The 27172-nt window shown below is 37.5% G+C and overlaps 1 protein-coding gene and 2 long non-coding RNA genes across 3 annotated transcripts; all 3 read right to left on the minus strand.

The window, feature by feature from the left end:
* Positions 1 to 1823: 1823 nt before the first annotated feature.
* Positions 1824 to 2993, minus strand: LOC132144140 (uncharacterized). Its single transcript, XR_009434330.1, has 3 exons — positions 2909 to 2993; positions 2744 to 2803; positions 1824 to 2248 (listed from the first exon to the last, which is right to left on the minus strand). It is a non-coding gene; the product is annotated as an uncharacterized LOC132144140 (long non-coding RNA).
* Positions 2994 to 4172: 1179 nt separating this feature from the next.
* LOC132144270 (B-cell receptor CD22-like) lies at positions 4173 to 22437 on the minus strand. Its single transcript, XM_059555050.1, has 7 exons — positions 22434 to 22437; positions 8218 to 8274; positions 7565 to 7921; positions 7195 to 7466; positions 6858 to 7101; positions 6491 to 6751; positions 4173 to 4234 (listed from the first exon to the last, which is right to left on the minus strand). The coding sequence occupies exons 1-7, from the start codon at positions 22435 to 22437 to the stop codon at positions 4173 to 4175; spliced, it is 1257 nt and encodes a 418-aa protein (XP_059411033.1).
* Positions 22438 to 22490: 53 nt separating this feature from the next.
* Positions 22491 to 23627, minus strand: LOC132144138 (uncharacterized). Its single transcript, XR_009434328.1, has 3 exons — positions 23454 to 23627; positions 23243 to 23323; positions 22491 to 23073 (listed from the first exon to the last, which is right to left on the minus strand). It is a non-coding gene; the product is annotated as an uncharacterized LOC132144138 (long non-coding RNA).
* Positions 23628 to 27172: the final 3545 nt, after the last annotated feature.

Below are 27172 nucleotides of genomic sequence, written 5' to 3' on the forward strand. Positions count from 1 at the left end.
TGTTTCTCTTTCCTTCAGTGCCGTTAAATTTAAGAAAAACAAATTGTGCAATTCACTCACATATTTCAACTAAATGAAACACTGATCTCCACAATGGTGACGTCAAAGGAAACAATAACATTATCATCTAAATCTCTGTAATTCTCAATAAGATCTTTTGATCTCTGATCTCTGATCTAATAGAAATAAAGGCAGTCTGGTTAGTAATGAGTGAAGCTGGTAAAGGTGTTTGTTGATTGTTTAAATCTGTAATTCTCAATAAGATCTTTTGATCTCTGATCTCTGATCTGCAGAGGTGTAAAGTCCAGGGGTCAGAAAGTAAAAGTCCTGCCATTTTTTTTGTTCCACCCATGAACTCAGCAGCTGATTTCACCAGAGGAGGAACCAAGTCATTCCTTCCAAGTCACAAACTAGTCTCAAGTCAAATCCCAAGTCCTCAAAGAGTTAAATTCAATGAGATAATTAAGAGACTTATTGTGCATTAGTGATGAACACCTGCTGATATTGTGCGTTACAGAGGATCAAATGCTGATGTTTTATTGGTTAAAATGATGCCACCATAATGGAGTTTTTGCTTCAGTTGGGCTCTTGACCTTTGGCTTCTTGCATTATGATAAAGTAATTGTTACGCATCAGCCTTTTTTTTTCCAAAACAACTTTATTTCATTAAGCATATGTTCTGCTTTTTAATAATATAACTTGTGGAACTGCCACATGCTAATGAACTGTTGGTTTAATAGTTATAATAACTTAATTTGAAATCTAATGTATGTAAAGAATATTTATTTTTGAACCCTTCTTCTAATAAGACGCACAGACATCATGAACCAGCATATGAATCTGAACAATGGTGACAATCAACAAAATGCTTCATGCTGAAGTGCATGCTGGGTAACACCATAGTAAAAACTCCCATCATGCAGCATGAATAATTATTTTCACCACTGTTGAGGATCATATGATAAGTACTCATGTCTAGAATCCTGACCCTGTAAAATTTTCCCCCCAATATTTAAGCATTATGGTAATATCTGTTTAATGGCACTTTTATTGTAGTTCAGGAATAACTGAACATCACTTAAGAAACCAAAGAGAGACACCTTCATGATGTTTATTTCAATGTTTTAGAAGAAATAAAGAGCAATTTAAATTGCTTTCAAGTTTTTAATTCTGCAATGTGTTAATGTTTACTATGTAACACAACCGCAAGTGCTTAAAAGCAAATTACTTTAAATTATTAAAAGGGTCAAGACCCCAACTAAAGCAAACACTGATCTCCATGATGGTGGCATCATTTTAACCAATAAATCATCCAATCCTCTGTAATTCTCAATAACAGCAGGTGTTTATCACTAATGCATAATCATCATTTAATTAGTCACTTAATTATCTCACTAAATTTAATTATTTTAGGACTTGGGATTTATCTTGAGACTCATTTGTGACTTGGAAGGAAAGACTTGGTTTTTCCTCTGGTGAAATCAGCTGCTGAGTTCATGACTGGAACAAAAATATGGCAGGAATTTTACTTTCTGACCTCTGGACTTTACACCTCTGATGCCCATGCAGACTGGAATTTTTCTTCCTCTTTCTTGGGTGCTGCCCACACAAGAAAATATAGACATCATACCATGATCCAATGGAATTTATTTATAATAAACCCAAAATGCTTAAAAAAAAGATTGATCAGTGATTCATGGATTTTTTACATTAAGTCTAGTAGGGCATTTTTACAGTTTCACTTGTTTTTGCATAGAAGAGATGTTCAGGTATAAATTTAACAAAAATACAATAGTTTTTTTGTTGTTGTTGTTGTTGTTGATGTTTTACATTGTCCATCATTTCTTCCTGGAAACATTTTCAGAAGAATTTGAAACATGTATTGAGTAAGACTATATTTCATCACTTTGACCACAGACGGACATCTTATTCTTAAACACCCTTGAGATATTTTCTTTTCAACTTCAGTTTACTGGCAAAAGAGAACTGACAGGATCTAGTGGGCAGTAGAGGTGGGTGGCACAGGAAATAACCCCATCCAGAATCCCAACCTATGCAATGAATCAGTGCCCACTGGCAGTGTCTCAACATACGTCACTAATCAAAATCTTCAAAACTATGCCTGGGTTTGTAATGACAGTCAGAGAGTATTATAGTATTTATGGTAATGCATGAACTGTGAAATCCCTGTCAGTGTTGTGTGTAACTAATACAGTTAATACAGGATGTTTTGGTTGCTGCTGCGTACCTGTTAAATAAACGAACAAGAGTCAGAACAAGGAACTGCATGTATCATCTTTTGAGTTAATATCATCTTAACATTACAGTGTTTTCCTAAGCTCTACAGCACCACACGTTTATCAAATGTGATTCCAATGATTTCCCAACACTGAAAAAAACAATTTAAATAAATAAAAATTGCTTTCTCACGTCTGGTGTTGACAGCCTCAGACTATGTCTACATTGATCCAGATAAATGTATAAACACCATTTTTGTTTCAAAACCTCCAAAATAGTGTTTTCAAGAGATTTCTAAAAGTTTTTCTTGCACACTGGAAGTAAGTAAAGGAACTAGCTACTGGCAATATATACACTGATACTCTGCTGTAAGTATTTAAGACATACTGCAGCTGCACAAATAGCAATAACTCATATAATCCATAATAGAACAGAAGGAAAATACTTTTTAATACTCATTGACTACTGAGGATATACTGAGAAGACCTCTGGATCTTCTACTTACTGTCTGATTCTGATATTCAGAAGAGCACGACTGATGAACAGCAGCTCTGGGATGGACAGACTATGTGAAAGACAAATTGATTATTTAATAGATGAAATCACTTTTTAATGCACAAATTCTTTTGCACATGCATGATTGTGCTGTAGTTTTTGAGATTTCACTTACTGCGAGTGTGTTGTACACATCAGAAGAACTGGACTTGAGATCTAGAGTCATATATGTGCTTATACTGGGATCATTGTTCTACAGGTAAAGAGATATAATGCACACACACATCTTTATACAAATAAAGAAATATATATATATATATATATATATATATATATATATATATATATATATATATATATATATATATATATATATATATATATATATATATATATTAGTGTGTGTGTGTGTGTGTGTGTGTGTGGTGCATTAATCATCTCACCACATACTCGTGTACAGCAAATATTCTGTTCATCCTTTTCCTCTGACTGTCAATAAAGGAACAGTTAATCGTTTCATATATATAATTAGTAATCAAATATGCTTCTGCATTAGTTTGAAAGTAAATAATGTTTATACACTCCTCATTATTTTATTTATATTATAAATAGTATAATGATGATGATAAATACTCCTCCAGATGTCACTGTGATCACAAACACTAGATTCCCAGCAGCACCATAATGAACTGAAAGAGGAAGATCATCATAATTAACAAACTGATGAATGATGTGAAGATACCGGAGTGTGTTAAAGAAAACATATGATGCGATTTTAAGTTAACATTTCTCTTGAGAGTGTTAGAAGCTGTTTGTAAATACATAAGATCCCTAAAGTTGCAAAGACTAAAGTCTCAAACCCAAAGAGATATTCTTTATAAAAGTTAAGACTCGTCCACACCCTCCTAAAACACCTCGTTTAAACACCCCCCCCCCCCACATCACTATGTGGGTAGATTTGCATAACGCTGCTTAAATATTAATGTAAAGAAGGAGTAACTTTGATTCTCTGTAGTATTGTTGTCGTGGAGATGCTGTGTTTTGTTGTGAAAGCAAAACTACTTTGTTCGGGCTTCCAAAAGAGGACACAACTAGAAATCAGTGGTTAAGTTGGTATTTACAACACTGTTCCAGATCAGTTCAAACCAAATATTCATACCAAATATTCATGTGTGTGCAACACATTTTACAGAGGACTGTTTCCTGAACCTGGAGAGTAGACTACAATTCCGGCTGTTCTGACTCACAGTCTGTAAGTATGTTTTCATATTTAAATAATTTGTGACTGATGATTCAAATGTGAGTTTTGAGCAGTGTAGGGTAGCGCTTGTTTATTGCTTCTTAGATCACAAATGCAGACAGAGTTTTACATTTACACAGCATGATAAACAACGCAATGCATAAAAAGACAGTATAAGTCATTATAATCAGTAATTATGTCACCACTTAGTGCAACAAATGGCTTGTTTATAATGGGTATCATTGGTTTTGTCTCCTCGCACTGGGACACAGCATCACAGTATGGTAAGGGGTGTAACATTTCCATCACACGCTTGAGGCATTCAGCCAATCACAATGCACTGGATAGCTGCTCAATTGGAGCACACCTCGCTTTTCAGAACGATGAGTCTTGTGAAAATCAAGTTTCAGAAAGGTGGGGCATTAAGGAGCAACAATGATGTACAGTATGTGGAAAATAATTTGTTTTGGAACCTTAAATGGCATAAACACATTGCATTACACCAAACACACAAAATAATGTTATTTTTAGCAACGACTTATGACCGCTTTAATTAGGGCTGGGCGATATATCGAACGATATGATCATGCGCATCTAATCAATAAAGCTGCTTCCGTGATCACCGCTAAAATCGCCATCACCTGCTTATAATTGGAGTGGCATTTAATAGACAGCAGAGGTGGGACTTTCAAGTCACAAGCAAGTCTTCAAGTCATATCCAAGTCCTCAAAGGGTTAAAGTTAATAAGATAATTAAGTGACTAATTAAATGATGATTGTACATTAGTGATGAACTTCTGCTGTTAACAATCAACATCACTGAAGTAAAGCGAAACACAAGAACTACAACTGAATTTAGCCACAGCCTTCAACTGAAAAAAAAAAAAAACACTATGCCACCATAATTGTGGTCAGGGTTTGCTTTAGGTAGTGTCTTGACCCTTTTACTAATTCAAAGCAATTTGATTCAAAACAATTTCAATATTGTTTTCGCAACAAACATGTATGCATTGCTGAGTCGAACCTTGTAGTAACAGATGATCTTTTGCTTTTTCTGTTTATAACTCATGTTGACTTGGACATCGTGAGATAGTCTTTGGATTGTTGACTGACATTCAGCTTTTACCAGAGTTGGGACTTTCAAGTCACAAGCAAGTCTTCAAGTCATATCCCAAGTCCTCAAAGGGTTAAAGTTAATGAGATAATTAAGTGACTAATTAAATGAAGATTGTGCATTAATGATGAACACCTGCTGTTCTTGAGAATTACAGAGCATCAGATGTTGATGTTTTATTGGTTAAAATGATGCAACCATAATGGAGATCAGTGTTTGCTTTAGTGGGGCTCTTGACCCTTGACTGTCGTGTTAGATCTCTTTATGTAGCATTGCATGAGGTGCTGTAAAGCAGAGAGAAGACATTAATCTGTATGTGATAGGTGGTCAGATTACAATCAAATTAACATTAGCTCTATTTAAGTTTGGCATAATGAACCCAGTAAAACTACACTATGGAAAAAAAATTAAGTGAATTTTAAATCTACTAAGTGCATACAAAATTTGAAAAAAACTACACTCTGTAGACACACACAGAAATCAAGAACCAGCATATGACTCTCAACAGTGGTGACAATCAACAAAATGTTGCATGCTGGGTAAAACCTTAGTAAAAACTCCCGTCATGCACTGCAGTATGAAAAATTGTCACCACTGTTGAGGATCGTGTGATAAGTGTGTTTGTCTAAAAACCTGAACTGATTGTCTCCTTTTGTGTCTTTAAACATTGAAGCATTGTGATCTTTTTTTACTTCAGTTCAGTAATAGCTGAGTGTCAGTCTACTATCCAAAGATAAACACAATTTCATGATGTTCAGTCATCATGAGTTATAAGCAGAAAAAGCATAAGGTCAATCTGTTACTGCAAGGTTCGACTCAGCAATGCATACATGTTTGTTGGGAAAACAATATTGCAATTGTTTTGAATCAAATTGGTTTGAATTAGTAAAACGGTCAAGACACTACTTAAAGCAAACCTTGACCACAATTATGGTGGCATAGTGTTTTTTTTTTTCTTTTACTTTTTTTTCATTTGAAGGCTGTGGCTAAATTCAGTTGTAGTTCTTGTGTTTCTCTTTACTTCGGTGATGTTGATTGTTAACAGCAGATGTTCATCACTAATGCACAATCATCATTTAATTAGACACTTAATTATCTCTTTAGCTTTAACCCTTTGAGGACTTGAATATGACTTGAAGACTTGCTTGTGACTTGAAAGTCCCACCTCTTATAGACAGAGCCGTAGATCGCTGACAAGCCACGCCATATCGCGTTCATTATCGAAGGCGATTCATCTGCGATAATGAACGCGATATGGCGTGGCTTGTCAGCGATCTACGGCTCTGTCTATTAAATGCCACTCCAAGTATAAGCAGGTGATGGAGATTTTAGCGGTGATCACGGAAGCAGCTTTACTGATTAGATGCGCATGATCATATCGTTCGATATATCGCCCAGCCCTACCTTTAATTAAACCTTCACCTGTAACAGTAACAGCGTCTGATCTCTGAGATCCATGTTGGTTGTGAGCTTCACAGTAGAAGCGTCCACTCTGTAGTGCACTGAAACTCTGTCCAGATCCAACAGAGGAGCTTTGATTCTCCTTAAACCAGATGAAATTCAGAGCAGGAGGGTTTGAATCACTGCTGCAGATAAGAGTCACTGAATCTCCTTCCAAAATCTGACCAAACTGAATGATGGACACTGAGGCGCTCTTTGGAGGGTCTAATGCAGATAAATACAGACACAGTATCATTATCAGTAACAACAGATTTGGGATGACAATTTTTAGAGGATTAAATACATATTTATTGAAGCATCATTAACTCACACATGACGTTTAAAGTCACAGCTTCAGAGTATTTCTCTCCATGTTCATTACTGGACTTGCACTTGTATTCTCCACTGTGATCAGAGCTGATCTTTGAGATGCTGTAGATTTTTCCAGATCCTACAAATGTTCTTCCTTTAAACCAGCTCATTTCTGCAGGAGGGTTTGAATCACTGCTACAGATCAGAGTCACTGAATCTCCCTCCACTATTACACCAGATGAACTGATGGACACTGAGACACTCTTTGGAGGATCGTAAACAGACAAAATTGAAGTTTAGTTACAGACACAAACTCTGCAAATTAAAAAGAAAGAAAGAAAGAAAGAAAGAAAGACAAAGTGACTGAATCTGTACTCACGTGTGACACTGAGTTGAACAGCAGGAGAGATGTAAGTGTGTCCCTGTAGAGCACAGCTGTATCTGTCTGCATCCTCTCTTCTGACTGACTGCAGCAGGAGTTGATTGTTTCTGTCTCTTCTCTCAGTTAATGGCTGTGAGTTTCTGTACCAGATGAATGTTGCTCTGTCAGTCAGATCACAGCTGCTTTTACATGTCAGACGGACTGGATCTCCCTCTGTCACTCTTTTAGGAGACTCCACCTGAAGATCTGAACACAACACACACATTATGTCTAGTGCTGCTGTCATACACTGATTGTTATTCAACATAATGCACAGAAGAAGAGTAAAACATCATCAAAGTCACCTGTGACAGTAAGAGTCACTTCTGGTTTACCAAACAATTTCCCACCATGTTTATTAGTGATGAATCTGAAATAGTAATTTTGTAAATCCTTCTGTGTCACATTACTCAGTCTGATGGTGCAGTTCTGCTGTTTATCTCCCAGATACTGAAACCTCTGTCTGTAATCGGGGTCCTCAGACAGATCTGGATACTCAGCTTCACATGAGTCTTCATATTCATTTGTTTTGGTCCAGAACACTTTCCTGATCCGATATCCAGTAGGGTATGTATAATTGCAGTAGACTGTCACTGTTGATCCCTTTAGTGCACAGATGTGTGAAGAGCGGTAACCAACACCACAATACTGGCCAGAAACTCCTGAAACACACATTAAAGGGACTTCACCCAAAATGATTCTGTAATACGTCCTCATGTTGTCTCAAAACTTTATGCAGTCATAAACTACAATTTTTTTAGGCCAACTTCAGGCTTTTTTGTTTTGTTTCAGTTTGCATGATATTGCATTTTTGATTAATTCCAAAAAAAAAAATAAAAACATTAAATAAAAAACACTCATATGATTTGCAGACCCCCAATTAAAGAAAGTCACAAATAAATGTTTTTTCATTAGCAACATTAAACTGTTTATTAATTCTCCAACAGGAGCAACTCACTGTGAATCACAAGCAGAAACACCAGACGAAGAGGAGAAGCCATTCTGACTAACGTCACTACAAAATAACACACACATCGTGATTAACACACAATTTTTAGCCTCAAAAACATAAAGATTATAATATTTATAATTGTTCTCCAAAACAGCATTCATCAGACTATATTCACATATTAAGCAGACTGACTCTTACTGTGTTGTGATGTGTCTGATCTCCAGCAGGCATTCAACTGATATATTTCTCGTGCTTTACATTGTTTATTTTAAAATGATTAGTCAAATGTTTGACTAATGGAAGTAATGGAAGATTTGAAGTAGGCCTATAATTTGCCAGTACACTAGGATCTAGTTTTGGTTTCTTAATAAGAGGCTTGATAACCGCCAGCTTGAATGGTTTTGGGACGTGACCTAAAGATAACGACGAGTTAATGATATTGAGAAGCGGTTCTTCGGCTACAGGTAACAGCTCTTTCAGTAATTTAGTGGGTACAGGATCTAATAAACATGTTGTTGGTGTAGATACAGTGATAAGTTTATTTAGCTCTTCCTGTCCTATATTTGTAAAGCACTGCAGTTTATCTTTGGGTGCGATGGATGAAACTGAAGTGGTAGACGCTGTAGAATCTACATTCGCTATTGTATTTCTAATGTTATCTATTTTATCAGAGAAGAAATTCATAAAGTCATTACTATTTAACTTTGGTGGAATATTTGAATCAGGTGGCGTCTGGTAACTTAGCCACTGTGCTAAATAAAAACCTTGGATTGTTTTGGTTATTTTCAATGAGTTTGTGTATATGCTCTGCCCTAGCAGTTTTTAGAGCCTGTCTATAGCTGGACATACTGTTTTTCCATGCAATTCTAAAAACTTCCAAGTTTTTCTCCATTTGCGTTCAAGACTACGAGTTTCTTTCTTGAGAGAGTGAGTATTACTGTTATACCATGGCACAGTACATTTTTCTCTAACCTTTTTCAATTTGATGGGGGCAACAGCTTCTAATGTACTAGAGAAAATAGTGCCCATGTTGTCAGTAATTTCGTCTAATTCATGTGTATTTTTGGGTACAAATAGCAGTTGAGATAGATCAGGCAGGTTATTTGCGAATCTGTCTTTGGTGGCTGGAACAATAGTTCTGCCCAGACGGTAACGATGAGACATATAGTTAATACCAGTGATATGCAGCATGCACGATACAAAGAAATGGTCTGTAACATCATCACTTTGAGGTACAATATCTATAGCAGTAAGATCGATTCCATGCGATATAATTAAATCTAGTGTATGATTAAAACGATGAGTGGGCCTGGTGACATTTTGCTTGACTCCAAAGGAGTTTATTAGGTCAGTAAACGCAAGTCCTAATGTATCATTTGTATTATCAACGTGAATATTGAAATCTCCCATGATTAGCGCCTTATCAACTGTAACTAGAAGGTCTGAGAGGAAATCTGCAAATTCTTTTAGGAATTCTGTACACGGCCCTGGTGGTCTATACACTCAGATTTTTTCTAGATCCTACATTATATTTTGACCTCACTATTCGGGGAACAGACACAGTCTTAATAGTTTTTATAGCGCAAGTACTTTTATCATTTAAGCGGGTGGAACAAAACTCATCATAATAGTTATCTGAGAATTGTCTTACTAGTCACAAGGAGCGAAGTGTCCTGGAGATGTTGTCAGAGAGCAGCTCCGCTCCGATTCTGCTGGGGTGTAATCCATCAGCGCGAAACAGCCTAGGACGCTCCCAGAAAAGATTCCAGTTATTAACAAATAGCAGTTTCTGTTCTTTACACCATGACAACAACCATTCATTTAAAGCAAAAAGTCTACTGAACCTTTCGTGTCCTCGTCGATACGTGGGAAGTGGTCCTGACACGACGATCGAAACATCGAGAACACGAGCACCAGGCAAACAATGAGTGTGCACTTTACCTTCGGCTAACGTAGCACTTACGTGTCGGACGATGGAGTCTCCGATGATCACAGCGTCGCGTCCTGTCTCGTGGAGGGGATCGAAGCGGTTCCGGATGGAGATCTCAAAGGCAGGAGGGGGAGAAGTCGTCGCCCGGGACCTGGCTCGCGTCCTCCGTTGTGGATGCACCCAGGGTCCGTGGTGTCCCGGCGTCGCAGTGAAGGACATCTGGGAAGATCGCGTCCTGGGTGCACCGGGCCTGTGCAGAGAAACACACGGAGTAGACGTGGTGGGACTGTTAGCAGCACGCTGTATACTTACCCCGGACTTAAGAGCGTCAGCCCGGGATGATTCCAGCGTGGCTCTCCGCTCTCTCAGCTGGGCCTGCCTTACCTCCAGGTCGCGAATCTGCTTCCCCACGGCCTCGAGCTCGAGCTGCACAGAGTGGAGACATTCATCCGCCATTAAAGCAAGTAAAAGTGAGTACAGCAGTGGTAATGTGTGTGAATAGAGTATTAGCAATGTAAGCACAGTTAGCAGCAACCACGCTTGCTGATGCTAACAGGGTAAAAGCTAATAGCGGACCCGGGAGATCAAAATAAAACTAGTGATAGCGAGGCGCTCTGATTGTTTTTGTTGTAGAATACAATAGAGGATATATTCACACGTTATATAAACGGAAACGATGATGTATAAACTTAATTTTTAAGTTAAAAATAGTCAATGAGAAGAATTTAGTGACAGAGCTCAAACGCAGTACAGCCGCCAACAACAAACACTCTGACTGTGGACTCATATAAACACTGAAGCAGAGTTGACATTAATGAGATAATTAAGAAGTTAATTGAGTTATGATTGACCATTACTGAAGACACCTGCTGTTAACAAGCAGAATCACCAAACTAGAAAATCACAATTTGTGTGTCACCATTATAGTGGTCAGTGTTTGCTTTAGTTGGGATCTTGAACCTTCAGTTACTTACTTTAGACTTTGTGGGGCTGTGGTAACAGAATTATAACATACAGACCAGGGCAAAGGCAATCATGTGTGCTATTGATTGTGGTTTGAACTAATTGTCATGGAATGACCTGAATGCGTGAGTTCAGATTTCTTTAATGTGTACATAAATTAAGTGGGAAAAAAAAGATATCAATCCAGCAATTTTGGCATAATATGACATGTTTTTAAAAGTTAGTTCTACATAAAGAAAAAATTATTTAGTTTAGACACACAGACATCAAGAATCAGCGTGAGCATCACAACAATGGTGACCATCAAAAAAGCATGTTGTAGCCAATAAAAACACATCCATGGCTCCCATCATGCATTGCGGCATGAATAAATTATGAGCTGAACTGTCTTTTTAACTTTTTATTCTAACTATATTTTATTTTTGCTGTTTTTATGTAAATTTTTAGTATCTAGTTTTGTGATGTTCAGAGTAGATCGGTTTATCTGAATATGCTGTTTGTCACCGTTGTTGAGATTCATACGCTGATTCTTGTTATCTGTGTGTGCCTAAAATTAAAAATCTTTAATTTAAAAAAAAAAAAAAAATCTGAATCACTTGCAAGAGACGGCTACAAAATGTATAGAAAATGCAAACTTTTTCATTGTGGAATCAAAGCTGTTACAATCAATAATGGAAGTTTTATTTAGAGAAAACACTGTAAATGAGTTCAGTAACTCAGGTCAAACAACAATTAGATTAAAACATAATCATCACCACCCGATGACTTTTGCTCTTGGCTTGCCAAACACATTTTAAAAGTAAAAAGTCACAAGCCAAGATTCCAACTAAAGCAAACACTGACCACTATAATGGTGACACACACATTGTGATTTTCTTGTTTGGTGAGTCTGCTTGTTAACATCAGGTGTCTTCAATAATGGTCAATCATAACCCAATTAACTTCTTAGTTATCTCAATAGTCTTAGTTATCTCACTTTTAACACTGCTTCAGTGTTTATATGAGTCCACACTCAGAGTGTTAAATTAACACTGGGGATTTTGCTGTGTGTCATTATAAATCTCCCCTTTTACTCAGCATATGTGAAGTGGAACAGGACCACATCCACCAGTCCTCGTTTAAGTCTCTCATCAACAGACGTCTAGTTTTGAGTGCGGGAAGAGGCAATTTTACTACTTTTTTTTTTGCTAAAGTAAAGTTAAGCAGCACAACAGTTGAACTGTTCACAACATGAACTGTTGTGCTGGTTGTCTCCTAATTAGGACCCAAAGTAGATAAATATAACGTGTGCTTTTTAAAACAGCAGCGGAAACTCTGTATATTCATGCAGTGTGCGCATGTCAAAAGAGTAAATCCGATTAGAAGCTTGTGACATGTAAATGCACACATCAACCCGCTCACTTTATTTAGCGTTCATGTAAACACTACGTTCGGATTCATTCTGATGGAAGCAAAAAGTGTCCATGTAAACGCACTTAGTGAGTGAAGGTGCTTCTGCGATGGTGCGATTCAGGCAGGGAGAGATGGGGGATGGGTATTGCTGAATAAAATCTCGCGAGATTCATCCTGCCAAAGTTTAGTAAACTCTTGTTTTTTATAGCATGTTTTCTCTGTATGCAAGCACTTGATCCTTTAAAATTCAAAGTCAAAGTTTATTTATAAAGCCCTTTTTTAAAAACAGCAAGTGTTTATCAAAGTGCTGTACACACAAAAATAATAAACATATCAATGATACAACAGTCAACAACTTGTAGGGAGACAATAAGACACAGTGTTGGGAAGGTTACTTTGGAAATGTAATAGGTTACAGATTACAAGTTACCCTGTTTAAAATGTAATAGTAGTGTAACTTTTTCAATTACTTTATTAAAGTAATGTAACTAATTACTTTTGAGTACTTTTTGATTACTTTTCTAAATTTGTGAACATTAAAGAATAATAAATAAAAGCATATACATCAACTTAAATACAGTTATCTAATAAGCATGTGACGTATTCTGTGTACTAAACTCCTGAAACATTGGTGTTTTTTTGAAACTGCTGTCTCTTTGTATATGGTGATAGTTTTCTCAAAATAAGTAAGATGCACATTAAGTGACACAAAGCAGTTCTAGAAATTATATTTATGTGCTCGTGTACTCGTGTATTGAGGCGGCACAGGTTGAAAACACTGCGAGCTTCAGTAGGCCTATGTGTAGTAAATGAAACCATGTCTTTGCCATTAATTTACAGGAGGGACGGACTGGGAAAAAAATTCAGACTGGAAAATTCAAACTCATACAAACAAATTCATGGACAAAACTATTTTTTTGTATGGACCTATGGAAGTAAAATAATGACTTATGTCTTTGAAACAAAAAAGCATGCCGAATAGCACTGAAAAATCTGAAAAAATAATGCATTGAATTAACAGTTCTTGCATTTTAATGCCTTGTATTTCCAGGGCTTGCATCTTTAGGTCCTGAAATGTAATATAGTTGTTCGTTTAAGCTGTGAATATTTCAATTAAAAATATTTCACACACTTTTCATAATAAAAAAATCAATAATTCATATTCACGTTTCAGAATTCACTTCCAAAATATTAAATCGGTTAAAAAATACGATGTATAATATTCAACAGGCAAATTTCGGTCCATTTTATTTCACTTTCCAAATTCGCTTCCACAAATTCAGTGGTTAAAATTCGGCAGATAATTCGCCCTTTCACATCCGGGAGCTGCAGGAATAGCAGTAGAGCACAGAGGCATGATCTCTATCTACTGTCAGTCGCTCACCAACAGGTGGTGCAAGCGGCTGTTAAATAAGGCCAAAGCAACAGGTGGTTAAGTAATACAGTTACAAAAACTGATCTGCAGAAATTAAGCAAGCGCTAAGTAGAAGTTTTGATTATCGGGGCATGTGGAAAAGCTGATTGTGCGTATGTTTATTTCAACCTCTTTTCTGTTACCAAGTAAGCAGCATTCAAAGGAGATTATTATGGTGTTTTACCCAACGCTGAATTACAGAACTAACATTACATCTAAGGAAGACATATATTGCTTTCGGTTGTTTAGTTTGCCTAACTTTGTGTCATGGCTTGTGAGTCGCTGTGCTGTAATACTGGGGATCCCCTCACGTCACACTCCAGGATTCCCCAATGACGAGTAATGCTTCTCAGTCAAATAATACTGTGATATAAGACCTCAGATCTCAGAATACATTTTATTGATGATTATGCAAACTATATAGACAGTTAAGCAGATGTAAAATATGAACGAACGCTCAAGGTTTCACGCGGTTTCCCTCAGAAATCTGTTAAAGAAAAGAAAACACGTGGCTCAGCGCACTAACAGTGACAGCGATTTAAAGACAAACTCACATCTTACTGATGATGCAAACTATATACAGACAGATGTGGATATGAACGCAAGTTACGGAACAAGAAAAAGTGCATGTTATATATATAAAATAATTTATTTAATTTATTTAAAAAATAATTAATGAATGAATAAGGGGCCATTCACATATCGCGCCTAATAACGTGTGGAAAAGGCTATGTGCGCCGCTTTCTCCTTTTTTCCAAAGTGCTCGGGCAGAAGCGCTCCTGAGGCTAAGCAACAATGACGCGCTCTCTCCATGAAGACGCGGAAATTTCAGCAAAGGATAAATGGATTTGCAGCACAAAAAAAAATCGCTTTCAGTAGCTCTTTTACTAAATTTATTTCAAAATGGCAATCCATTCAAAGGAGATTATAATGGTGTTTTACCCAACGCTGAATTACAGAACTAACATTACATCTAAGGAAGACACATATTGCTTTCGGTTGTTTAGTTTGCCTAACTTTGTGTCATGGCTTGTGTGCGCTGTGCTGTAATACTGGGGATCCCCTCACGTCACACTCCAGGATTCCCCAATGACGAGTAACGCTTCTCAGTCAATTAATACTGTGATATAAGACCTCAGATCTCAGAATAGATTTTATTGAGGATTATGCAAACTATATACAGGCAAGCAAATGGGATCAAAAAGAATCCAATGCGCTGCATTTTCTTTATAATTGATTTCCATTACCACTGGTCTATAAAGTCGACAGTCACACAAAGATATCAATACCATGATTAGTTTTAACAATATGCAACCAATTTATATTAACATAAAAAAATGAGTTAAAAACAATCTAGGTATATTCTGAAAATGTAAACTGAAGAAATTATTGACATGCTACCGCACCCAAGGGACCGTCTGACAATTCCACTGACTGGGTTAAAAGGTCCAATGTGTTTTAATTAAAATTCTAAATAACACAGTCAAATTCTTAATCTTGTATTTCTCATAGTGATTTTCTACAGGTGAGATTTTGCCAATACCTCCCTTCATATATTTACAGTATACAATCATTTACATATTAAAGATCCCTGGAAAGGGTTTTCATGTTCCAACAGTTGTAGTACATTGCTAGATACAAGACTGACTTACTAGGGATGGGCGTTTTCCACAAATATCACATTCGACTATTTGAGCTCACAAAAAAAAGAATATTCCAATATTCGTTTATTTAAATTAAGTTTAATGAGTCAGACATTTTTCAGCAACATTTGTTTTCGTCATTTTGAACAAGCTTACACACAATAAGCTTGAACATTACACATCGTGTTTTGTAGCTGAAAACCTTTAACAATGCGTGCAAACAAATAAAAGTACAGATTAAAAGCAAAAAAATAATTATAAGTGAACAAAGAAAAAACGTTAAGCAGCCTGCAGCAATTAGGCTATTGTACACTTAACTTTTAAACTGTCAGCAAATCTTTTTTTCTTTTTTTCTATTCTTTCAAATGTTCTTGTTAAGAAATACGGGCATGTAAACATGATTGGGGGAAAGTCGGCTCCTTAGTCTGTTAACAATAAGGCCAGCCGCGGAGAAAACGCGCTCTGACGGCACAGACGTTGTCGGGACTCACAAATAACGGTGTGCTAAGCGAATAAGTTTTGTGAAGCGCTTCGTGTTTTCGTTTACCACTGAATGGGATCCTCATCTGGTGGAATACATGGAATACATGGCTCCAGCAAGAACTGTTCCCACTCGTCTCGGCTGGACTCTCTGTAATCATCGCTGAAGTACTGGCTCAGCCTTTTCCAGCCTTTTCCTACGAGTTGTTATTGCATCCTCTTCATCGTTGGTGACGGCGGCTGCATCCGCACCACTTGCATCAAGGAAAATGTTCTGATAATGTTCAAATAAAGTTTTTTTTCTTAATTCTCTCATGTTTTCATCGGGAAACCTGAGATGTTTGTGCCGAGGGTCTAGGGCAGACGCGAGAAGAGGAGTTTTAGGGGGCGTTCACTTATCGCGTCTTTTGCATGCTCAAGTTCGTTATTTCCAATGTAGGCGCGCGGTATGCGCGCTCATAATGGAAGCGACGCGGTCGCGATGCGCACGCGGTGCGACGCGCCCGTTTTTTCCAGGCGCGTCCGAACAGCATCGAGTTAAAAACATCTCAACTCTCAGAATGCCGCAAGCGCACCGCAGGTCATGTGACAAGAACTAAACATTCAGCTTCATCCTTTCCCGTAACAACGTTGAAAGCTCAGCCAAGATGAAGGAACTGCTGAACATAGCTGCTTACTTGGTAACAGCAAAGAGGTTGAAATAAACATACGCACAATCAGCTTTTCCACATGCCCCGATAATCAAAACTTCTACTTAGCGCTTGCTTAATTTCTGCAGATCAGTTTTTGTAACTGTATTACTTAATCCACCTGTTGCTTTGGCCTTATTTAACAGCCGCTTGCACCACCTGCTGGTGATCAACTGACAGCAGTTGGAGATCATGCCTCTGTGCTCTACTGTTATTCCTGCAGCTCCCGGATGTGAGAGGGCGAATTATCTGCCGAATTTTAACCACTGAATTTGTGGAAGCGAATTTGGAAAGTGAAATAAAACGGACCGAAATTTGCCTGTTGAATATTATACATCGTATTTTTAACCGATTTAATATTTTGGAAGTGAATTCTGGAACGTGAATATGAATTATTGATTTTTTAATTATGAAAAGGTGTGTGAAATATTTTTAATTGAAATATTCACAGCTTAAATGAACAACTATATACAATTTCAGGACCTAACAATGCAAGCCCTGGAAATTCAAGGCATTAAAATGCAAGAACTGTTAATTCAATGCATTATTTTTCAGTTAGTGCTATTCAGCATGCTTTTTTGTTTCAAAGACATAAGTCATTATTTTGCTTCCATATGGACCAGACATAAAAAAAGGTTTAAATCTTTAATTTGGGGACATGCAAAATAATTAAAAGTTCTCTCCTGAACTTCACCTTCACTTCCATTTTTCTCTTCAGTCTCTTTATTTTGCCCTGTTATCCATCTCTCTCGTGACTTTAATACTCAAGATTGAACAAAACTATACTTTACAAAACAATACTACAATATCTTTATAGAAAAATCCTAATACTGTACACGAGTCATGTTTTCCCTTACAAAAATTAACCTTGCTTTTATTAGCCTATATAAAAGTAAAATAACCTTGTTTTGTTTTTGTTTTTTTGCAAATGGATTTGTATTTATTTTTAAATAAATACATTTGTAAAATAATTTTACATTTTTGGTTACCACATTTAAACAATAGTAATCATTTTCTCTGGATTTATAGTTAAATATTAAAATGTAAATTTTCGTAAGGGTTGTGTTGTTGTCTGTCATAGCTCTCCCTAAACCTATAAAAAAATCTGAATTTTATTCAGATAAATTCCTACTGTAACATTACAACAGATAATAATGATGTCCTTTATATAGTATTTTGAGTGATGACTGATGAGCAACGTGCTACTGCTTGATTAAAAAAAAAAAAAAAAAACAAAGACAAAAAAGCATCTTTACAGATGAAACTGACCTAAAACCCTGAACAGTAGGTCTGCTTCTCTGCTCCAGCTGTGCGCTTCCACACTCCACTCGATTCTCTCTCTCTCGCATTGATTACTCCGAGTCTGATCCAAACCGTTTGGCGGAGGCGCGGAGAGCGCGCGAGTCAGGACTAACACTTCATGACTTATTAGAGATTTAATTATCAAATGGCGGATTCGCAAATGATCGCTTTAGTACATTCGGCAGGCAATTATACAATAATGATATTAAATAGTGGGGCAAAATCGGCTGCCAGGCCACCAGGAATTGTCCCGGTTCTCCCGGTGTCCAGTCCGCGCCTGATTTCGACAGACAGGCAGAATGTGCAAGTCATATAGGCTATTGCATTTTTGGCGCTTAATATTCACAGACACTAGTCCATGTCATGTTTTGATTCAAGTGTACTGACCTACTTTTGATTTAGTCATCCAAAATGTGGGATACTCCGTCCGCGTTAGGCATTCCGTTTTTATGACTGGATTCTACGAACCAAACTGTATTTCCGCATCCCGGAAATTATTAGGGCGGCATGTCTCAGAATAGTCAGTGCAATTTGGGAAAGAAATCAGTTATGTGGATGTGTGTAAATATTCAAATGTAATCCCCTTTGTAATCGTTAAAAATTTCATAAGTAACTGTAATTTAATTACTCATTTTTTCATAGTAACTGTAACTAATTACAGTTACAATAATTTTGTAATTAAATTACGTAACGCCGTTACATGTAACTAGTTACTCCCCAACACTGATAAGACACCAATAAGGACAATAAAAGGAAGCAGCTCTATAGCGTCAAATGCCAGGCTATATAAATGAGTCTTTAGGCTAGATTTAAAAACAGCAAGTGTTTTTAATTTAAAATTTTAAATTGCATAAATTTGGGTAAAATAGCAGTTTAGGCATTTGAAGATTTTGATTAATGTCACATTGTGTTAAACTGTCAAAATAACAATAAAAAAACTATTTTAAAGAAAAATATTTGTGTACTATCTACCCATGTAGATAGTACTTGTATTTGTAGATAGTACTTGTCTTCTCGCTAAACTGAATTAGTAGCCCATTTTCATTCCATGTACTCATTTACCATTATAATAATATAATTAAGAATTTAATTGAGTTATGATTAATTGAGTTATGATTAAGCATTATTAAAGACACCTGATGTTAACAAGCAGAATCAACAAACGAGAAAATCACTATTTGTGTGTCACCATTATAGTGGTCAGTGTTTGCTTTAGTTGGGATCTTGGCTTGTGACTTCTTAACTTTAAAATTTGTTTGGCAAGCCAAAAGCAAAAGTCATCAGGTGGTGATGATTATGTTTTAATGTAATCATTATTTGACCTGAATCACTGAACTCATTTGCAGTCATGTCTCCAAGTAAAACTTCCATTATTGATTGTAACAGCTTTTCTATACATTTTGTAGGCATATCTTGCAAGTGATTCAACATTTTTTTTTATTAAAGAGTCTTTATTTTAGGCACACACAAATAACAAGAATCAGTGTATGAATCTCAATAACGGTAAAAAACAGCATATTCAGATAAACAGATCTTCTCTGAACATCACAAAACTAGATGCTAAAAATTCACATAAAAACAGCAAAAATAAAATATAGTGAGAATAAAAAGTTACAACGACAATTCAGTTCATAATTTATTCATGCCGCAATGCATGATGGGAGCCATGGATACGTTTTTATTGGATACAACATGCATTTTTGATGGTCACCATTGTTGTAATGCTCACGGTAATTATTGATGTCTGTGTGTCTAAACTAAAGAATTCTTTCTTTATGTAGAACTACTACATTTAATTTTAAAAACGTCATATTATGGCAAAAATGCTGGATCACTTTTTTACCCACCTAATTTATGTACACAGTAAAGAAACCTGAGCTCAGGCATTCAGGTCACACCATGACAATTAGTCCAAAAAACAATCAAAACCATAATATTGCCTTTGCTGTGGCCTGTCTGTATGCTATAACTATAAGTTACCACAGCCACACAAAATCTAAAGCTAATAACTGAAGGGTCAAGATCCCAACTAAAGCAAACACTGACCACTATAATGGTGACACACAAATTGTGATTTTCTCGGTTGGTGATTCTGCTTGTTAACATCAGGTTTCTTCAATAATGCTCAATCATAACTCAATTAACTTCTTAATTATCTCATTAACTTCAACTCTGCTTCAGTGTTACTTTTAACACTGCTTCAGAGTTTATATGAGTCCACACTCAGGCCTGGTTTCACAGACAGGGCTTAGACTAAGCCAGGATTAGATCATAGTTCATTTAAGACATTTAAGCAATTTTTACAAATGTGCCTTAGACAAAAAAAAACATTACTGGTGTGCATCTTGACACAAAATAAAGGCACTGATATATTTTAAGATCAGTCAATGCAAGTTTCTTTCAGATGAAACAGCTCAGATTTACATTTTAGTCTAGGACTAGGTTTAAGACTTGTCTGTGAAACCGGGGGTCAGAGTGTTAAATTAACACTGGAGATTTTGCTGTGTGTAGCCCATTTGTAAACCCATATGTGCCCCACATATATGTGTTGGCATATAGCCCTCAAGAGAAACCGACAGCCAAGTGCTGACATCACAGACTTGTTGCTCTGACATCTGTAGTTATGAAGACAAATGTTGCTGATATTGTTGAATTGTGAATGTAATACCTTAAGAAAGCTATCCATTCATATCAAATGACATTAAATTGACTGGCTGATGAGTAATCCCAGAAGTACAAGGTTTTGAATCTCACGTGCAGCAAGGGTGTAATGCATGACAAAACATTTGTGTGAACTGAGAGAAATGTAGCTGAATATTCTTCTGTAGAGGGCACTGAACGCTGGGTAGTATCACTGATTCATTATAATAACACTAGTGACATGGAAAGGCAGTTTTCTGTATCTTTATGTAGCAGGGTGAAGTGCACCTGTGTTGATCATTAGCCATTGTCATGTGAAACATTGAACCTATCAGCAGTCTGGTGTCATGTTATAAAATGGAGAAGTTTTTGTCACTTGGGATGCATTGTCACCTGTAATGCCCCTTTATGGAAGTTGTCATTTATGAATGGGAGAGTATCTGGAGTGCCTTCTCTTCATTGTGCTGCATTGTGTCAACGCACAATCCACTGCATATCATGGTCAGCGATGGTGCATAGTACCGCATTATTAACATCTTCTGGTATGTATGAGAGCCATTTGCGTGCTTTGTTTCTGTTTATTGTTTTATTAGTAAATTTTCTGTTTCATGTTTGACAGGTTAAGTGACATGATCAAGGGTTTCAGCTCTATATTATGGGACGAGGTGCGCATCTGTTGATTTAACGCACTGCTGCCTTGCCTGGTCTTATTCCTGTCATCATTTTGTTCAAGTGAACCGTGTGTTTTATAACTGCAGGCACGGATGACTGCTCGCCGAAGAGTAAGAACAAAAGTGGAAGTGTTTTGGAAGCTGTTTTCTTGCTGGCTTGCTTCGAGTGTGTGGCAATCCTGGCCCTTTTGTTTCATACTTTTGATTCTGTTTTTCTTTGTTTTGCTGCAAATTGTAATTTATATTGAAAGTGAAAGTCATGACATTTGCCAAGTATGGTAACCCATATTTGGAATTGGTGCTCTGCATTTTACCCATCCAAGTGCACACACACATCAGTGAGAAGTGAACACAGAGTGAACACACACCAGGAGCACTGGGCAGCTATATATCCAGTGCCCGGGGAGCAACTGGGGGTTCAGTGCCTTGCTGAAGCCATGGGTATTGAGGGTGGAAGAAAGCACTGTACATTCACTCCCCTCCAACTACAACTCCTGCCAGCACCGAGACTCGAACTGACGACCTTTGGGTAACTAGTCCAAGTCCCTAACCATTAGGCCACAGCTGCCCCCATATTTGTATTTTTTTCCTTGTGCTTATTTTTGCGTGTATTGAATGTAATGTATTTTATTTAGGTTTCAATTTATTTTGAGTTACAAGGTGAGATTTGTTTGTGTATTCGGGGCTAGATAGTACCAGGTAATCGTTAGTGTTTATTGTTTGTTCTTTTTTTCTTTTTCCTCGTAAACAGCGTGAGGGGGGAAGTGTATACAGGAAGGTTTTAGCTGTTGTTTAAAGGTGTTCACGTTGAGTGTCGTGTTTCTTTGTGCTGACCTCCTAGAGTGGGTGTGTGTGGGTATTAAGTGTGGTGTGTGAATTGAGGTTTACAACAGGCCATCTCCCGCCCTTAATTTTGTATTCTTGTATTCTGTAGGTCTTTTTTTGTATTTTTTTTGTTTACTTTTTTAAGTTTCTTTGTGATCATGTGAAATTTGCGCAATTGCTATTAGTGTAATCATGGTTTACTTTTTTTTTTTTTTGTATTTGAATAAAACTACCTCATCTTTGGTACTCCCTAGCCTATGTCTCTCTGCTCACCCATTTTTGGTAACGAACCTGTGCGTCCCCTGTTCTGGGGCTGGTAGTTCCTGGTATATACCGGGTGGCATAATCGAATGTTAGTATAATTGTTAATGTTTCACACAATTGCCTCCAGTGCCTGACGCCTCTCGCCGCATTTAAATCAACTGAATCATTTGCTTTGTAAAATGATTCACTGTTCTGATCACAGCCTGCAGAGGACATCTGCTGGTCAAACACTTGTAAATAAAAAGTAAAGACACAACCTGCGTTATGACAATACACTTTAATAAAAATGTAATATACAATATCTTTAAAAACACAGAATAGGCAAATTTAACATAAAATGTTAGTTGTTAAATTTAACATTCAATGAGATCTTACATGATTATATTAGTTTTTATATGTAGTTTTTGTGTGTTGTAATTTAAGATGGTTTTCATTCTAATTCGTATAATAGGTTTATGCTTAAAATACAGTCAAATGAAATTTCAGCACGTAAGGCTTATCATTTGTAAGTCACTCTGTGATAGAACCAGTTTCTAAATTAATTTCTGTAAATCAAGACACTGTCAGTCATTCAGGCTGCTCCCACAGAGAAACAGAAAAAGGCTGTAAAATGTTTTGCCACACGTCCCAAACACTATGGCCTGTCTTGCTAAAAGGAAGAAAGTGATTTTGTGAATAACTTCATGACTAAATTATACACTTCAAATTTCTGGTCAGTATAAAAGGACTTGAATAACTTGATCTTAAACAGTGAATTGTATGCTGTGCACCATATACTTAGTCAGTAGACATTTGATATCAAGAGTGAAATCACTTACCATTACATTCTCATACACAGGTTCAGTTGACTCAAAATCATAATCATTAAGTCTGTCATCATGAGCTCTGGAATAATTCATCTTTGCCATTAAAGATGAAAAATAGAGAGAATAGAGAAAATATTGACAAATAGTTGATAACTAAAATATCATCTACAACAATAACCATATTTGTATCCACACCAATGAACTGACTATAATGATAACTTACTCTTACATTCTCATACAAACGTTCAGTCGTATCAACATCAGGTGCTTTGTATCTGTCATCCTCAGGTCTGGAATGATTCATCTTTGACATTGAAGAAGCAGAGATATTAGTAAAGATTAAATATGTAACCATTGCTAATAAACAACTCACAACTGCATTAGGACTTTCAGTGTTGTAGATAATATACTGCTCAAAAATGAAGGGAACACGTGATGTTTTCTTAACAAGGTTTGGGAGGAGCGTGTCAGCCTAATCAAAACCGGTGAAGCACAATCAAGTTAATCAACACCATAGTATAAATACAGCTGACTTATCCATTGATGGTTTAGCAACATCCCTTCTACTGCGTTAAGTGAGCGCCGTGGGAAAAACAGGGTATGGTTTCAAGTGCAGGAAAATAACTGTTTAATAAACTGAAAAGGCCAACAAGGCAAAACAAAACAAATTAAGGAACGATTCCAGCCCGACTAGATCACAAGCATAAACCAAGCAATACAAGTAGGGCTGCTCCGATCACGATCGGCCGATCGTTATGCGCATCACGTCAGTAAAGCTGGTTCTCTAATCAGCGGTAAATTCCCTCAGGTGCGTGATTTCACATAGAGCAGCTGTGAAGATGCGCAAATCCACTTCATTTTCAGCGTTTATTTGCTCATCTTCTCAGTTAACAACGGCTCTGTGTAGTAACAGCTGCTCTATGTGAAATCACGCACCTGAGGGTATTTACTGCTGATTAGAGAACCGGCTTTACTGACGAGATGCGCATTAACGATCGGCCGATCGTGATCGCAGCAGCCCTAAATACAAGTAACACTCAAAATACAAATACACAATTAATACAGCCAGGCACAATTGTGAGTGAGACGAGAATATATGGTCTGTGACAATGGGGAACAGCTGTGTGTGTGTGAGTAGGTGACGAGCTTTGTAGAGTTTTGGGAATGGAGTCAGGGAGATGTCGACAACTGGTGGAGAGAGGACAAAATGCAGGGCCCAGACTCATGACACCTACACCCCATCTCCTCTCTTCGAGTTAATTTTGGGGTTCTCTAGGTTCTGGCTATTACCGAGCTTTGAGCCCTTCCCCGGACAGCACACCAAATACACATTATCATACTTCAGCTAATTATACTGTATGTAAGCGTGAATTCGTGAAACCACAGTATAACACCAAGTCAGTAAAACTTCAGGGATGTCAATCTGTCTAATTACGCTGGGCACGCACTAGATGATATTCAAATCTTAACCCATTTTAAAGCCATGGGAGACTACAGACATGAAGACAGTTTCAACCAATTTTTAGCCTTAGTAAGGTGTGACGAGTCAACTGTCTCACCCCTAATTATCATCGGCACCCCATCCTAAATCGCCGCCCTTCACCAGGCTCCTGACAGGAGTGGGTGTGTGAGAGACAAGGGGGGCTGGGTGAGCCAGGGCTGGCGGAGTGTGATGGGGCACACCTGATGGAAATGGAGCCTCATGACCTCCGCTGTTGAAAAGCCCAACGTGCCTCTCCTCAGGAGACCGGTCTCTTCCCCATCCATGCACACTGGTGTCCTTGTGGGTCCAGGAAGGGTGCGCTGAGGGACTCCCGTGCCACCCGAGAGAAGTGAGCCGCTGGACCCGCGGTCTGGATGAGGAGGTCATGCCGTCTATCCCCTGCAAGCCTCGCGGCCAGTGAGGAGGATGAAGCCGCTAAAAGAAGCTGCCGCCCCTTGCGCCCCGAACAGACAAGGGGAGCGCGTGTGGCCACCGGATTCCGCCACTTACCTGGACCCTTCCTCCATGAACACTGCCCTACCTACACGAACCCCGCAGCACAACATGGACACCAGATTCCCTGTTGTTTTGTATACTCTCCTCCTTTGGACACTTTTATTCCCTCTTTTGGTTTATTTTCTGTTAATAAAAGCCACTCTGAGGCCTGACGTCAGACCCACTGTGTCTGTCGTTTGCTCATCCCACCACAAAGGCCAAGTAATCTTCTGAATGCGCACACTAGACAAATTGACCAGACTGAAAAAATCACACATTTGCTGATTGTAGGAACGATTTCACAGTGACATAAGATCTCATGGAGACTCACAAGATCAAATATGACTAGAAAAGAAAAACAAATGGAGAATCCGGAATCTCGGTCTCAATCAAGCAGTTAAATAAGCATAATGTTTTTATTACGCCCTCACTGGGCAAACAGGCAAAACAAAATGAAGGATCACACCAAGAGCACATCAGCGGGAACCCGTGATGCAGCGTCAAAGTCACACCAATCAGAGCGTCATTGGGGATGCAGTATAAAAATGTCACAACAACCGGAATGTCATTGGGAACACAACGTCGAAGGCCCATTGAACTCCTGAAAGAGAACATTTAGCGTGCAGAGAGGAGCTGGAGTAAAGTATCGGGGTCCCAACAGAAATGAGATGCCAGGGCTGGAAGCAGAACCAGTAAAGTCTGTCAGGATGAGATGGAACAGTTCTAGATAGAAACAAAAAATTTAAACAATCCTTGGAGCCTATTACAACATAAGCTGGTGGAATGACCTACCAATCTCAGTTCGTACAGCTGAGTCTTTACTCATTTTCAAGAAACATCTAAAGACACATCTTTTTTGCCTGCACTTAACCAACTAATACTAGCACTTTGCCTTTTCTTGTCTTTTCATTTATAGAAAAAAATCCTGGCTATGCGTTCTATACTAGATTAACTGAGTCTTGTCATGGCACTTGTATACTGTTGTTGTCTTGTTGACCTAACTGCTTCTATTGTTCTCATTTGTAAGTCGCTTTGGATAAAAGTGTCTGCTAAATGATTAAATGTAATGTAAATGTATAACACGGCAGGGCTAGGCAAATAAGACAAGACGGTCACCAAGCAAAGCATTGCATGACATACAACGGTCTGACAAAAGACGGAGCACTAGAGGAACTTAAATAGGGGAGAGATAATGAGGAAAGAGTGGCTACAGGTGTGACAGAACACAGAGAATTAAGGATAACGAGTGGGAGGGGGGAAGACACCACATTGAGAGCAGGACACAAGAGCTGCCAAAACATAACCCATGTGCTCAGAGACAAGGCTCACAGACACCAATTCAAAAACACTGCAACTCAGACCTAAGTCATGACATAATTTGGAAAAAAGTAAAATAAAAATTGACAAGCCTCGAATTCGGCCACACACCCTGATCATTCGGGGACACAAATCTGGCTTAGAATCAGCCTTAAAATCGTCTAGTGTACTCCTCATGAATATACTTAAAATTAGATTTAAGTATACTTGTATGAAAGCATATGGGTAGCAATATTCAATTTGGAATGTAATATGCAAAATGACAATGCAATATGTAAAAGGGCAATGGATTTCTGTATTTACATTTACATTTTCCAATACATTTGTGCAATGTTTGGTGCAAAATGAAAATGAAAATTAAATTACATAATTTTCATTTGCCATTTCACACACTAGTTTTAATATGTAAAATGAATAGTAATTTTAACGCTTTTATAAGTTGCAAAATTAAAATGAAAATATATTACAGAAATGATTAGATATGTATAACATGTTCAAGCAAAAACTGTGGCAAAATTATCATTCAAATGCTATTTTTCTTAATTGCATTAACACTCACAGTCAGACACTTACGATTGCATTTTCATTCAATGTCCTGCAATGAATGTAGCAAAATTCAATGTGCACATTGAAAATGCATTCCGAGC

This window comes from Carassius carassius, chromosome 7 (genome assembly GCF_963082965.1).
Source record: "Carassius carassius chromosome 7, fCarCar2.1, whole genome shotgun sequence".
In the NCBI taxonomy this organism is placed as follows: Eukaryota; Metazoa; Chordata; class Actinopteri; order Cypriniformes; family Cyprinidae; genus Carassius; species Carassius carassius.

What these genes read in the sequence shown, in the direction of transcription:
- LOC132144270 (XM_059555050.1), bottom strand. An exon ending in AGTACAGATTCAGTCACTTT is followed by an intron (nt 7,102 to 7,194) that starts GTCTTTCTTTCT and finishes GATCCTCCAAAG; the next exon opens with AGTGTCTCAGTGTCCATCAG. An exon ending in TGTGACTTTAAACGTCATGT is followed by an intron (nt 6,752 to 6,857) that starts GTGAGTTAATGA and finishes TATCTGCATTAG; the next exon opens with ACCCTCCAAAGAGCGCCTCA.